The following is a 14,532-nucleotide window of genomic DNA, read 5'->3' on the forward strand; positions in this document are numbered from 1 at the left end:
TGCCTTGCTCCCCTGTGTTCAGTTGAAGTGCTCTGACATATCAGAATTCCTTATGTATCAGAACCAACTGCACGTGATAGGGTCTGCAGCTTACTCCTTTCCTACTGCTTGCAGAATAAGCATAAAAAAGACAACTTCAGTCAAGCAGAGTTTTCAGATCCTGCTTTGTCTTTGGTTCTAACAATATCTACCTATCTAAAAAGACAAAAATTCTTTTCGCATCACTCTATATTGAGGAAATACAGAACAATGCCCAGGGGGGAGAAAATATTTTCTTGGACCAGAGGAGATGCATGTCTTTGTGCTGTTGCAGCTCGGCAGAATAAAACAAAGCCTGTTGGTGGAGTATGTAAGTAATCTGAACTCCTGTACTACTATGCTTTAGCTAATTGCATCTCTAGTTTAGGGCATTCTGCTCGTGGCCTGTTCACTTGATCTTCCACTTGAACTTCTGTTTTATCCCAGTCTGTCTTTACCAGTGCTTAGAGGTTTTTGTCAATATGCTACTCTCCTTTCTCAAGAGGTGTGTTACATGAGTCTTAGCCGGTGTCATCCATAAGCAATGCCAGATCTGCAACCATTGCAGCTCTAGATTTAATTTTTTTGTTGCTATTTTGCTTATAAAGTTGAGATTTCATGAGGGTAGGCATGTTCCACTAGCCCATTTTTAAGCCAAAAATGCCACGTTCCCAGGACTCCCATAGCTAGATATTGGACCTGATAAAGAAAGACCATTTCTCCAGCCTAGTGGGTGAGGCTTAGAACATCTTTAAGCAGCCTTAGAACCAGACATGAGGTCCATGGCTTGTCAACTTCCAGTCAGATACAAGAACAGCATGTGAAAGGAAACAGGCCCATACATCACAGTTGTTACAGCAGCTTGGATTTTGTCCTCTCAGAGGACACAACCCACAGTTTGTTCACTGACACCTGGAAAATAGGAGGGAAGAACAAGATAATAGTCATTACTCTGCTACTGATAAAGATGGAAAGACTAACGCATTTAAGATATTACCAGTCCAACCCAAGTATTCTTGTTTGTCTTTGTTAGCTAACCTGCATGTCCCTCTGGTTCCGTAGTTGGTCCCTTCTGCCCTGGCTCACCAAACAAACAAAAGATGTACTCAAAAGCTGGCCTTGAACATTCTGCTCCATAGGAGCCACTCTGGATGTGACTCACACTCATCTCTGGGTTTGTGTGGCAGGCATCAGCATTGGGACAGGGCATAATGTGGGAGTCTCTGCCTAAGCAATCAGCCTCCGTTTGCTGTCTTATTTCCTAGTCACATGTGTCAAGTTACTGACTTGCTGAGAGCCTGGATGTAGTTTCCTCTGTATTTTTCCAGGCAAACATTATTTGTAGTCAGAAGAGTTTGTGCAGCAAGGTACTGTGCCCTACTTCACTGCTCATTTGTGAGACCTACCTACCTGCAAAAACTTGCTCTGAGATGCTCCCTGAAGGGAAGTTGGGAGCAGGTATTTTTTGACTTCAGTTTTTCTTTAGTATCTAAAGAGAGAGCAAGAGCAAGCAGTGCATGGCTGATTTTCTCTGTTTTAATATAAAATAAGTCTTTTTCCAACATCATTTTAAACTAGGATAAAAGTCATTCCCAGACCTTGTTCCTTTAGAAAAAACATCTAAATCTTAAGTCTTAAATGCCACAAAACGGAAAAAAAAATAGCCATTAGCCTTAGCATCTGTTTCACAAACTTCCCCTTAGGTAGACCAGGTGCACTCCAAAATTTTCCTTCCATCCTATCATATATTTTCTGTCCAACCTTCATAAACAACAGAGGCTTAATAAAACTTACAAAGTGTGTGCAATGCTGTAGAGTTAGGTACAGCAGTGGCTGTAGGCTGTAACAGGCAGGAGATCACAGTTGGGTCCAAGCCAGACTGAAATGAGGTGCAGCTTAACAGTGGCTGATTTTCCATGTTGATGTTTGAGTGATAACCAATGCCTTGTTTTCCTTGCAGTGGACGAATACAAGAAGTCCTGATGAGCTCCTGAGAATTGTATTCAGTGCTTCTTGGCCTGCATGGAAATTCCTAGAAGAATCTAAAGGAGAGAGATATCTTGTCCTGTTCCTCAGGTTAACACACTCCTTAAGAATCAGGAAAATCAGCTACAGTCTAGCTCCATGTTGTGTGTGTAGATCTAGAAGGAGTGGAGACTTCAAACCACTGGTACAAAATTCACAAACTTGGTGTTTATCAATGGTAATAAGTCCTAAAAGTATTCAGAAGTTCTGTTGCTGATCCTGGTTTTTGTGAGGAAGATACATGTTTCCTTTTAACCAAAGCTGGGTGTTCCATGTAAGCAAGGTCATTTCTTCTGAGGATTGGTGACTTTCCGGAGACCTCTCAATCGACTGAGCAATTCCGTAATGAAGTCCTGTGATAAGAATTGGTTGAAGAAGGATGTTGTATTAATTCCAGAGCTAACCAGCTCAAAGACTACTATGGTGTTTCCATCATTCCCACATTCACCCTTGCATTGAACAGAAACCAGAATTTTGACATGTATTGAGCAAACCTATCTTTAACTTAGGAAAGGAGACCTTATGGTGGATGAGAAGGGTCTAAAAGCTCCTCTACTTCCCTTGTCTCCCTTTGGAACAGCCATGTTTGCTTTCTCCTCAGGAGCTAGCCTGACCCACTTCATCCCAGATACCTGCTTTCCCCAGCATGAGATGACCTCAGGATGCTGTTGTTCTCTTTTAGGTTCCACTGCTTCCTGTTGCCACCATAACCTCCTTCCCACTTCTGCTGCCCTCCCAATCTAGGGCAAAGCAAGTTATCCCTCTTGTTGAACTAGTCAAGCTCCATGTTGTGAATTGCAAACAATCCTGGAGCTGTGCCAGTTCTACAAGGAAGTGGCTGGCAAAGAAGAGGTGGAGCAAAACATGTAGGACTAATGATAACGTTGAGCAGGGGTTGAGGAGAGGCAGAGCAGATAGATGAGCAGTTAATGGAGACAAACCCTGACTACTTTGCTGACACAGCCAAGGACTATGAACTAAACTGGCCTATCTGGTTGTTCCAAGCAGGAGACAATGTAACTAGTGCAAACTTTACCCTCTGCATAGCAAGTAACATCACCATAAAGAAGAGTGCAGCCTTTCTTACCCAAAGACATAGCTACATGTTCTTGTAATTAGGCAAGGTCGCTGGAAGCATTGCAGCTTGTTACCATTCCTGCTGTGTGGAAGCCTAGGGTCCTCACTTGGGTAATCAGAAGTTGCCACAACATGCTCTGAAAGTAAATGCCTGGGATCGTACATTTCTTTTTAGTCACCCCTTTCAGTTTCTTGTCTGCTTTCTGCAGTTAGATTGCTGTGCTCTTTCAAGAGGATCGGATTTAAGATCCCCAGGGTGAAAGCACGTGTTTTTGCCAATGGGGCAGCAGTAACTGTATTCAGTAGGTACTGTGCTGTCCACAAGAAACTTTCATGGTTTATGACTTAGCAAAGCAAACTCTCTTCAGTTCTCACTCTGGGAATGTGGGATTCTTGCCTCAGATCTGGCAGACACTCTGAAAACTATTTCATCTTGCCAGCTTTGCTGAAACCCCTGCTAGGAGAGTATCTGTGATGATTGCTACAACCCAGTTTCATTTCAGTTAATTAATTAATACATTCAGATATTAATTGTGATTCAGTTTCAGTCATGCATTCATCTCATTTTCTGTATGTTCATCACTGCACAGCCCCATCGGCTCAATAACGTGGAGTCTGATGGATGATGTGCAAGAAGAATGTTCACATGCAGTGCATGGGACTGAAGCTGTGATGGGGATTACATTTTGCAGTGTGCAGTGCAGCAAAGGCAGTCCCTGTGTGGTGCATGCACACAGTAATGCCTCCAATTGTCTGGACATTCTGGGATTTTACCGTCTAATTCAAAGTCAAAATCTGTAAAGTTACATGGGGGGAAAAAAATCCATGTGTAAAACTAACCTACATGGCCACTGCTCAGCAGGTACCTGCCCAGTCCAACCTAAGGGCCATTCTACATTCTTATCCTCATAACCCTAGAGTGTTTTAAGATAAGAATGCATTTAGTTAACAGTGTAAAAAATGGTTGTGTAAGCTATGTCACTGGCTATGGTTTTCTACACTGAGGATCAAATAGCAACTCAGACTGATCAGCTTAGGATGTACAAAACATGGAAAGAACGTTCACTGTTTGTGAAGCATAACTCCTTATTTGCTCCAGTGCTCTGCCTTCAGCTCATCCATGTGCATTTATATGTAATTTTACAATCACAGAATAAAGTTGCAAACATCTCCCATTATGATTAAACAAATCTGCAGCATGTTAAACTCTTGCTACTCAGCCAAGCAACAGCAAAGACACTGTAACAAAATAGTATAACATGTTTACATATAAATTTATATGGTGCTTCACTCACCTCTGTAGGGCTGGAGCACTCATGGAGGATTTCCTAAAAAAACAAGGAGTCATCATTTTAGTATTCTATAAGTTGATCTAATTCTCCGCTCCCTACAAAAAGAAAGGCACAAAAAAGCATCATGCAACACTACAAACACCTATTCTCTATCCCACATGCCACTAATCTTTATGAAGAAAACTTCACTAACTTAAAGTCACCAAGTCCCTCTATCTGACCTGTAGTTTTAATTTCTGCTCTTCATTAGGGACCTCCAGGAGATCTTCAAGATCAATTTGTGGTTCAGGAGCTGCTGTCTCTGTTTCCTCCCTTAGCTAAAAAGGAAAAAAACCACCAGAATTAATTAACCTTCAAACTTCTAAGAACTCTAGAGGCCATCTTTAAAGAACTAAGCAGCTGAGTTACAATAAAACTATGCTGCAAAGTTGAGGTCAAGATATAAATCATCTCAAAAAAGGGAGGTTCTTATAACAAGGGCACGGATTTCAGCCCCTTTGTGGTGTCTCCTACAGCCACGCATCCTGACGTACACATTCTTTATCTTTTCCAACCACTACACTGCTCAGGGATCATCACCCATCATTGGAAGACCATTTCAAGGATATCAAACTGCAGTGCCATGTACACCAGCCTGTGACGCTCTTCCTCTATGGAGTACACCAAACAGAACACCAACAGGCTTAATCTTAGAGAGGCATAAATAACAGAAGGAGATTTTAGGTTTTTATGCTAATTGCATAAAAACTCACCTACTTTGTATTTTTACTAAGCTTTTTGCAGTAATGGAGAGAAAAACAATTATGCTGTTGAAAGACCTGATAATATTTTGCCAGCTTTCTCCAACAGACAGGAGAGGAATATTATAGTCTCCTTTAATGTAAGAGGGACCCCCAAGTTTTCGTGACTGGAGTAATAATCTTGTACTGCATGGGGGTGTTAGTTGGAAACGTCTGTAAACTTGATCACAGACACATTTTAGCTTAACAAATCTTTGCAGAGCAAGCAGCCTGTGTTTTTCTGGTGTATTTGCAAAATGAATCTTTCACAGCACAGCACCAGTGATATTTTGGCACAGTAATCAGTAGAATAAGGATACTGGGTGAACAGCACAGTACCTGATTGCCAGGTTGTGGCATTTATGGATGTGTGCATAAAACATTCAACAATAAAGGAAATACTTACAGGAAAAAAAGAAATTTTCTTGAGTAGTCACTCATACCAAGCCAGAGAGGAAGTAGAAAGCCTTTTGCTTAGCTTTGATACCCAGCAGACTTAAGAATAAATAATAAACCAGAGTTAAATATATTGCACTGTGACCCACACAGTATTTCTTCTTAAAAGTAATAGTTTTCATGTGACTTTTTAGAAAACAGGTGTTGATCCAGTCTGACTTTGTCTCCGGTTAAGAAGCTAAGTAGGCTGGGAGGGCAAGACAGGCTACAAAATCCCTGTGGTTTTTAGTCCTAGGTTGGATTCCATATGCAAGGAATCATCTTGAAAATCTCAGAGTCTAAGTTTTGTTGCAAAAAAGCCTCGTGACAGTAAACATCGTAGCATTCTCTGTATCAGGAGGTGATGTTTTAACTAACCTTGCTGGCATTGGAATCTCTGGAAGACACCCAGGAACACTGCGCTGCCAAGGTCAGGCGGAGCAAAGCAAGAGGTAACAGAGATAATTGTAATGGAAGTTGATGGATACAAGGAAGCCTAAAGAAGCAGGGCAACTAAATAAATAGTCCTGTTACAATACACAGAGGAGAGTAGGATGACCTGCTGGACATCTCTGTGATTATAAGTAATTTACTGTGGCACATGTATGTATTTGAAGAGATTCTATTAACAGTCTTTGACCGGGCACAGCATTATGTTACATAGTTCCTTGTAGCAAATCTCTTATGCTGGCCTGAATACATCAGGAAGCAGGGAAATCTGTTGTGCTGAAGAGATAATAGCAAGGGCAATCCACTGGCAATCTGTTCCTGTAAGGGCATGGCTGGGTTTCTCACTTATGCCTACATAAGTGAGAAATTTTGCAGTAGGGAAAAAGAATCCCCTTTGGGCAGCTACTCTGATGACAGTAAACAGCTCTTAATTCTCTGGAAAACAGAAGTGATAACATAAACTGCCACCTTTACAAGTGCAAAGGTCTATCGCTGTACACTTCAGCAAGTAAAAGTAGCACATGGAGAGCCCCATCTTGGGTCATGTTACTGGTCATATCAAGTGCTTCTTGTCTGTCTCAGAAAAAAAAGTGCCAAAAATTTAACTCTTTAAAACTCCAGTAATTCTCCAAAGGGCAAGATATTCTGTTAATCAAAGCAGCAGGCATTCTCCTTGCTCGTCCCTAGCAAACCTCAGCAGTCAAGAAAAGGACTTTGAGCTGAGCTACAAACTCCAGGGACAGTCCCTTAAAATGCTAGTGTAGGCATGGTTGGGAAGCAGTATTGTCACTGCCACTGTTTTGAACAGCCTTCACTCACCAGGACTACCAAGCTAGCACTTTGCAAAGACACTGAATTTTGCCTGTCTGACTGGGTCTTCTGCTCTCATGTGCACTGTATAATGTTTCATAATGCATTATCAAGACGCCTAAGATACAGCTGAGAATATGTTACTGTCATTTTAACAAGCTATAGAAAACAACTGGAAATTCACAACTAACTTGATGAGATTAGTAATTTTTACTAAGCTATGTTTGGGAAATCTGAGAAATTTAGTTAGCAGAACAGAAGCAGTAATTATACTCATTTTCAGAGGATCCATGCATTTGCAGCAGAAGAAAGGACCTTTTTCCCCATATTTGTTTTCAGCCCATTCTTTGAATAAGGCATAAATTAAAACAGAAAATAACTGGTTTTGTCTCCCAACACGGCATGTGAATCTTGCATATTCCCACAAATACCAAATAGGAAACAGTCACAGAGAAAATTATTATAATAATGACTATAATAATAAAAAACAACAGCAACAACAACAATAAGGACAGACTTAGAAGCAGTTCCTGAAGTCTGGGTCTTTAGCTGTGGAGGTGACATCATTCTATAGCTCTCAGGCCCAGAAAATCAGCCTGGGCAGGCAAAAATTTCTCTGTACCATCATGGCAAGTAGAATGAAACCCACCATTCCTGGCCTGTTCTAACATGTCCACTTCACTGTTGATTGCAATTTGAAACTGCTGATGCTCAGAGCGGAAGAGTCTAAGCAATCATCAGCTCCTATTTCCTTGTATCTCAAAAGTGTGCTTAACACTGTGCTGGGCTGCAAATACACAATACAGGACAGAAAGGGCCTGGCAGTTCATTTAGTCCATCCAGGACATAAATAAGTGGTTTTACATTATTTGTTAAACCTATCTGTGTCATCTGTTGAAGATGGAAATTCTCTGTGGGTCAAGAAAGCTGTGTTCTCTTACTGTATCAGCCACTGCCCTAGAGAGAAAAGCAAAACCCTTAATCAAGCTATTTAAGTGGGTTTAAGATCATGATATACAATGGAGGAAAGCCTTTCATCTTTCATTATACCACACTCCAAAGGATTACCTCAAACAGCACTATTACCTCAGAAGCACTATTGCTTCTGAAAGAACTCAGAATAAATGCTATACATCTAAGGACAATATATGAAGAGAAGCAACAGTACAGGGTTAAAATTTCAACATACCCAGGGCAGTGCTGGAATTTGAATGTCACTAACCCAAGGAAAAAATGCTACAGCTGAAGCAAAGACCTGTACCATTCAGGTGCTGGATGTGGGCACTCCTGGATCTTTCCCAATGGGACAGCTCTCAAGCAGGCAGCAAGAATTTGGGAGGGATGGTTCCTGGTACAAAGAGAAGCTCAGGCAAGGGAGACAGCTCCGGGGATTGTTGGAGATGAAGGCATAAGATCTTTACAACATTTTTCCCTGTTGCCAGTAGTGTGTCCAGGCTCTGTAGTTACAGACACAGCACATTCTGAAATGTCTCATTCAAACAGCAGGCAGGGCCTCACTGTTGTGTCAAAAAGGAGCAGGGATACACTGATCACTCTGACCCAGCTAGCTTGGATACTGCTCACTGCAAAGGACTCACCACATGGAGTTCAGCAACAAGAATCATCCCTGGGTTTATACATCTCTCTAGGTTGTGCTACTCATGCTGAGCAACAGCTACACCCCCACAGTGGGTGCAACACCAGGCAGTTCAAAGCCAGTTGGATTGCATCAGTGCAAGCTTCCCTGCCTGCCGACACACCAGTCAGAGTGCTACAGAGGGGGCGTGGAGATACCCACGGGAAGGTGAAGACAAGGAACTCTTTCCAGTGAGGCAGAGCAAGCAAACCTCCGTGCCAGCACACAGGGCCTCTAGATCCATTCACCTGACAAGCAAGCGGCTGATTTGCCCCAGCTACTCACCCGGCATTGGTACAGCTCCTGCAGCTGGGCATTGATCCATTCCTCCAGGTCTAGCCAGCGCTGTAGGTCTTTGCGGTTGTACTTTATGGTCAGCTTGCCCAGTTTCCTGTGTGCCGATTCCTCCCCCGGTTTCTCTGGCGTCTGGAAAGTCACCCGGGGCAGTGCACTGGAGTTGCTGGCCATCCTCACCGCCTCCTCTGACAGCAGGAACTCGCCTTTCTCTGGGCTCCCTCACACCTTTTCTGTCTCCTTTAACCAAAGCCTCTCTGCAACCGGTGTCTCCCAGCTCAAGCTAGTTACAGGCACCAAAGGTGGGAGGCGTTGGTGATCCTAGGAAGACAGTTAGGGGTGGCCACAGGGCTGGGGGAGCAGCCAGGCTCTGCAGGCAGAGTTACAGCTGCAGACTCTTGGGTTTCACCATCAGATGTGCTGACAGGAGCAGGGAGGCAGGCAGAGTTGTTGTAATAACATCTGTTGTTAAAAGAAGCCAAGTGAACCAGGGAATTGATGAACCATGTTTGTTAATATTTAACACCAGTCAGCTCCAAGAGGTGGAGAAGAAGGAGGTTTTAAATTACTGTTTTCCTACAGGCATAACTTACATGCATGTGCAATTCCAGAGGGCTGATCCATACATAATGCATTGAACCCTGCTGCAGTTCATAGTCAGTAAACTGCCTGCAGCTACAGAGTTTTGCTCCCTTTGAGATGGTATATTTGGCATTTTCCAGCTAAAGCCCTGGACCCAGCACAGATAAGAAGTGGTCTGGAATTAGGCAGCTCATGCATTATTTTACAGCAGTAGGTCAGGAAATGACACTGCAACCCAAAGCTGGGCTCAGCAGTTTCATTTTTTGTTCTGTATTCTCTAAGGTAACTCCAGCTTTCTCAAAAATTTCTTAGAAATCCCAGTGACATGAATTTGAAATTATTTGAGCAAGGAAATTCTGGGATAAACCCCCCCACACCTGTTCTTATATTAAGAAAAATAATACAGTATTTGATGTGATGGCACTGCAGGAGAAAGGATACTTACCTCACTAAGGATATAGCACCATCTCCTTCCCACAGAAGAGTATTCAAGGTAAACAGGTTCATCTGCTGAGGCATCATAAATGGCTATCAGACTATATAATATCAATGCCTGGTTTACAGTTCCTTCCCAGCTGGTTAAAGGTCTGCAGCATTATTGGCCTATACCATTTAGAAGGATATGTGTGAGCAGCACACTGCTGTTCTGTTCAGAGGAACAGAAACCAGGCTGGCAGTGATTACAGGGTGCCAGGACAGTGGGACACCTGTGTCCCTCCAGATATTGCCACACCTCTTTATTCAGCTGTTCCCAGAGCCCTCCAGCAGCCTGCCCAGGGAGCTGCCCCACTACATGGACAAACCAACTGAGACCCTCCATCCTGAAGCAGATCAAACACCTTCAGTCTCATGATTCATGGGGAAAAAGCAAGAAAGCCTCTACTGTCAAGGAGCCAAGGTATTTCCAGTTTGGAGGCCAAGAGTTAGAAAAGCCAAAGGAAAAGCCACTGACCTTTCTCCCACTGAAAGGTGCTGCCACGCAGCATGAGGCAATCTGCAGAGGGGCCAGTCCCCCTGGCACAGTTCTGTCTCCAGACGGATGGTGGTACAGCCAGCCAGCAAAATCTTGTACACAAGGTGGTAGAAAAAAGAGCAGGGCCATTACAGCCCTTCTTTTCATTCTTAATGTGAGAAAGAAGAAAAAAAAAAAGAAAAAAAAAAAAAAGTAAAAAAAAAAAAAAAACAAACCACAAAACAAAACAAACAAAAAAAAACACGAACAAAACAATCCTTTTCAGATAGGAAATTCTGAAATTTGCTTTCACATAAATGAAGAATAAAGTATTAAAGTACACCTGAAACTGATATTATTTCCTCTGTTCTTCTGACAGCCTAAACTTCTGTTCAGAAGACAACTATTAGCTATGTAGTTTTAGCAGCTTTACCCACTTTTCCTCGCTAATTTGCTGTATAGCCCCTCTAATCCCACTCCTAAAACTTCCTTATTTAGATCAAAGTTACACAGAAAAATCTGTGTTGAGAGGCTCATGCATACTTAGTGAGTGAAGACTGTTCAGAGATTATTAATAGTGGAAACCTTGTAAAACCCATTGAAGAATTAATATTACCTCTACAGCTATTGACTTTTCAAAGGTTAATATGCCTAAAATGGGTAGATATTCACAAGGTAAGTTTGGACCAAATGACACACATTCAGGTGATAATTCCTGTCTCAAAATAGAAAAGGTCTATTTTGGTGTTCAAGGACTGACATATTTGAAAGGGAAAAAGAGGCAGGAAACTGTACTACTTTGGTCCAAAGAATCTCCAGAGAGGCTGGCATTAAGAGCAGAGAAAGAGGACCAGACTTAAAGGAGAAGCTACTTGTTATCCCTGAGTAAGTCCAAATATCTGCAGTGGCTGCAGGGCTGGCAGGGAAGCTCCTTCCTTCCACCCCCTGTGCTAACTCTGGTGCTCTTGAGCAGTTTAAGTAATGTCTACATGAAAGGTGGGGTTTGCCCTGTTAATATTCTGCCAGCATGGTTGAATTTATGAAGCAGAAGATCCAGAAGTCACAGGAGAGCTGTGAAAATGTGGAAAAGGGGAACATAAGTTACTCCAGTGGCTCTTCAAAGATCTTGAACCACTGCTGAGCCTCACTTGAGTTGAGATGCCACATCTGAAAAGCTCCACAGGCCTGTAGTGTGAGTAACAAACTCACCCCACAGCCTGTACTCTATCAACAAAGTAACAAACAAGGGACACAAGCCCTCCTGCTGCTTCATCAGTGCTGCCCTACAGCTGAACAAAACGTTCAGAGGATGATGTCAGAGGCTCTCTCAGGAAAACTGCAATCCAAAATGAGCCAGATTACAGGATGTTCATCATACTGCTTTGGTTTATTTCAGCTTAGTCATGTATTTGTTGTAATAAGAAGGTGGCAGTATAGAAACAAAAGATTTGATAAAGTAGGCCTCCTCCAGTAATTAACTGTTTTAATCTATGATTAAAGCAAGAAGAGGAAGCAAAACCAGTGCAAGATTGGTCCTTGAGGGTACGGTAGAAGTTCCTGCAGGCACAAGACTGGCTGCCTCATTCAGGGTAGGGGATATTGTCCCCTTGAATGAGGCAGCATCTCCTACAGGGGATGCCACCTGCCAGTGCTGGTAAATGCCACCAAAAAAGCTGCCAGCAAAAATGAAGCAGCTTCAAGATTTCCTTCTCAGAGCCACACCCCATCCTGTCCTTTGCTTGCATCACAACAGATTCACATGGCCAAAGAGACAGAAAGATATTCACCATTTTGTTTGGACAGAATCTGAGAGATGTCAGGCACAGCTGGGAGATGGAATCTTATCTTCAATCTAGTTATCTCTCCCTATAGCCTCTGGCATACAACCTGGACCAAAATTTCTGGAGTGAACAGACATGCTTGGGCAACTAAGTCATCTAATGAGACAACCTGTTTTTTTCACAAGAGCTGTGCATACATAAGCTCCCATGGACCTCCTGCTGCAGCTTTGATCATGTCCTCTGCAAATCTGCATATCATTTATGTTGATGAATAAAGGGAATTTAGACATGGCCAACACATTTGAATTGTCAGACTGGAAGAAACACTATGCTTCAGTTTCCGTTTGTGTGACCTGGGGCTGGTGACCCTCTAGGCCTACGCTAAAAGTGAGGTGCCTCTGAAAGGAGAGGAGGACTAAGTACTGTGGAGCTGGACTTTTATGACTGTCTATGGTGCCACCAAACCAAGGGCCACCAAACCAAGCTGAGCATAGTACCAAACAGCTGTGACATTGATCCAGGCAGCAGAGCATCCAAGGGCATGAGTCAGATCCAGTTACACTCCTCTGTTCTTGAAGCTAGTAATCTCCATCCCACACCTGTGACCTAAGCTGGTGCTTCTGTTTCCTCCTGAACTGATGACTGTGGTGTGTGCTTAATAATTCAGCAGGGCACCAGCTCATCTTTCCACAGAACCAGGTTGGCCCCTTTCCCTTGAGTCCCAGCCTAGTGAGGAACATTTCCCTTCAAGACAGCAGAAGCCACTCTCCACCTGCTTTAGAAAATAATCACTTTCCCTGTGGTTGCAAATGTGATAGTTAGCACAAATTAAACCAGAGATGCCAGCAGAGGTGACTGTATCAATACTACAGTGACACCACAAGGTAAAGAGGCTCTGTTCCTTCCTGGGAAAAGGAGTAGGCACAGAAAAAATGTTGTGCAATAAGACAGTGTAGCCAGGACTGGAGATTTAAAAAATCCAGAGCCCTAAGTGAGCAACCCCAGTACACACAGCATCTTGAAAGTGTCCATCGTCCACTTTCTTTATTTTTCAATGTCCCCATGGGAGCATAGACACAAAAAAGGCTTCACCATTGCCCCAGAGTTCTAGCGAGTAGAGGGAGAATGCATCATCTCTCACCCTCAGCTTTTGGAGACATAGGGAAGCAGACCAGGATATCCATCTCATATAGCCCCCAGTTTCACCTGAGAAGTACTACCACCTTCCCATCAGCACAGGCTGAGAAGCCTCTACATTCTTCAGGCAGGTGTCAGTGATTAGCCTTACTCCTTTCTCCTGACAGGCTCACCTTTCACAAGGCACTGAAAGGGCACTGAGACGGAATAATGACAAGTGCCAGAGGAAAACATTTCCCAGTTTGATGATCAACCCAAAATTGCACTACTTGGCACTGACTCAGAGAATAGAGAGGTCTCAGCAATAAACAGGTCAGATGAGCTGGCCTGCCCACCTGCCTTTCCTCTGTTGCTGGCAGTCAAGTGAAGCATAAAGGCTAATGTCTCATCAGCAGTTCAGAAGGGTAAAGGAGAAATAGTGGTACCTACTACTTTGGAACACCAGTTTTCCTTATCTGTGTCCATCCACAGACATCCTGGAGGTGGCAGGTTGAGTAAGTATCTCCATGGAGGAAGAAGACCTCCTTCCCATTGAATGCTTAGATGAAACTGACAACATGAATTGGATGCCAAAATAATCGTTTGAAGATCTTTGAAAACCTGCCCATGTTGTTTGTCGCTATCCCTCATTACTCTGCTGTTTCCCCAGAGGAAGAGGTCTGAGGCACTGAGAGCATGATCAATGTTTCCATGTAGCATGGAAGTTTCAGCAAGTCTTTGAATGGTAGAGTTGGAGACAAGTAAAGCACTGGATGAATAGCTCAAGAGGATCTTCCTTGTTTTCCAGCCTGTTCTCAACATTTTAGGCTTGCAGAGGCTGTACAGCTCTTGCACCAAGGAGTTTATTATGAAGTTTATTATCCCTTGAAAGGGTACCGTTCCATTTGCAGGGACTGTACTGCTCACACCTGCAGGGAAATTGCCATCTACGAGCAGAGGGGAGAGCAGACTCCCAGGAGGCACTGGCAGCTGGCCTGAAGGTGTTGAAAGAAGATTTCTAGGGATGCACTTGCTGTAGGAAGTAATAGAGGAGAGTCTATAGGGAACCCTATGGCAAACTCACAGGTGCCATGAAGAACAGATCAAGTTGTCCATGAGAACTTCAGTGGGAAATCTAAGTTTATTCTGCAAATAAATATTCCTGCAAATTGAAGGTTCTTCGCTTCATATTTCCATACCCATCTCCCTGCAAAAGCCTAGCATAGACGAGACAAAAATGCAAAAACTTTCTTGGTGTAACCAGTCTAGACCCTGTTTCCACTTT

General features: G+C 43.1%; 1 protein-coding gene across 2 annotated transcripts; it reads right to left on the bottom strand.

Annotated features, from left to right (window-relative positions):
- Positions 1-1,549: 1,549 nt before the first annotated feature.
- On the bottom strand, positions 1,550-9,894 carry PPP1R14D (protein phosphatase 1 regulatory inhibitor subunit 14D). Of its 2 annotated transcripts, XM_066321207.1 has the most exons (5): positions 9,410-9,894; positions 8,808-9,278; positions 4,634-4,729; positions 4,416-4,448; positions 1,550-2,396 (listed from the first exon to the last, which is right to left on the bottom strand). In XM_066321207.1, the coding sequence occupies exons 2-5, from the start codon at positions 8,988-8,990 to the stop codon at positions 2,328-2,330; spliced, it is 381 nt and encodes a 126-aa protein (XP_066177304.1). In that variant the 5' UTR covers positions 8,991-9,278; positions 9,410-9,894; the 3' UTR covers positions 1,550-2,327. The 2 variants fall into 2 exon arrangements, with proteins under 2 accessions (XP_066177304.1, XP_066177305.1); XM_066321208.1 differs by lacking the exon at positions 9,410-9,894 and having other exon boundaries at positions 8,808-9,379.
- Positions 9,895-14,532: the final 4,638 nt, after the last annotated feature.

This window comes from Sylvia atricapilla, chromosome 6 (assembly GCF_009819655.1).
Source record: "Sylvia atricapilla isolate bSylAtr1 chromosome 6, bSylAtr1.pri, whole genome shotgun sequence".
Lineage (NCBI taxonomy): Eukaryota > Metazoa > Chordata > Aves > Passeriformes > Sylviidae > Sylvia > Sylvia atricapilla.

Excerpts from the sequence above, each read along its gene's own strand:
- PPP1R14D (XM_066321207.1), bottom strand. The coding sequence starts at position 8,990 with ATGGCCAGCAACTCCAGTGCACTGCCCCGGGTGACTTTCCAGACGCCA. Across the intron at positions 4,730-8,807 it reads AGGAGCTGTACCAATGCCGG|CTAAGGGAGGAAACAGAGAC; the intron begins GTGAGTAGCTGG and ends TTTCCTTTTTAG. Across the intron at positions 2,397-4,415 it reads AGTGCTCCAGCCCTACAGAG|GACTTCATTACGGAATTGCT; the intron begins GTGAGTGAAGCA and ends TTCTTATCACAG.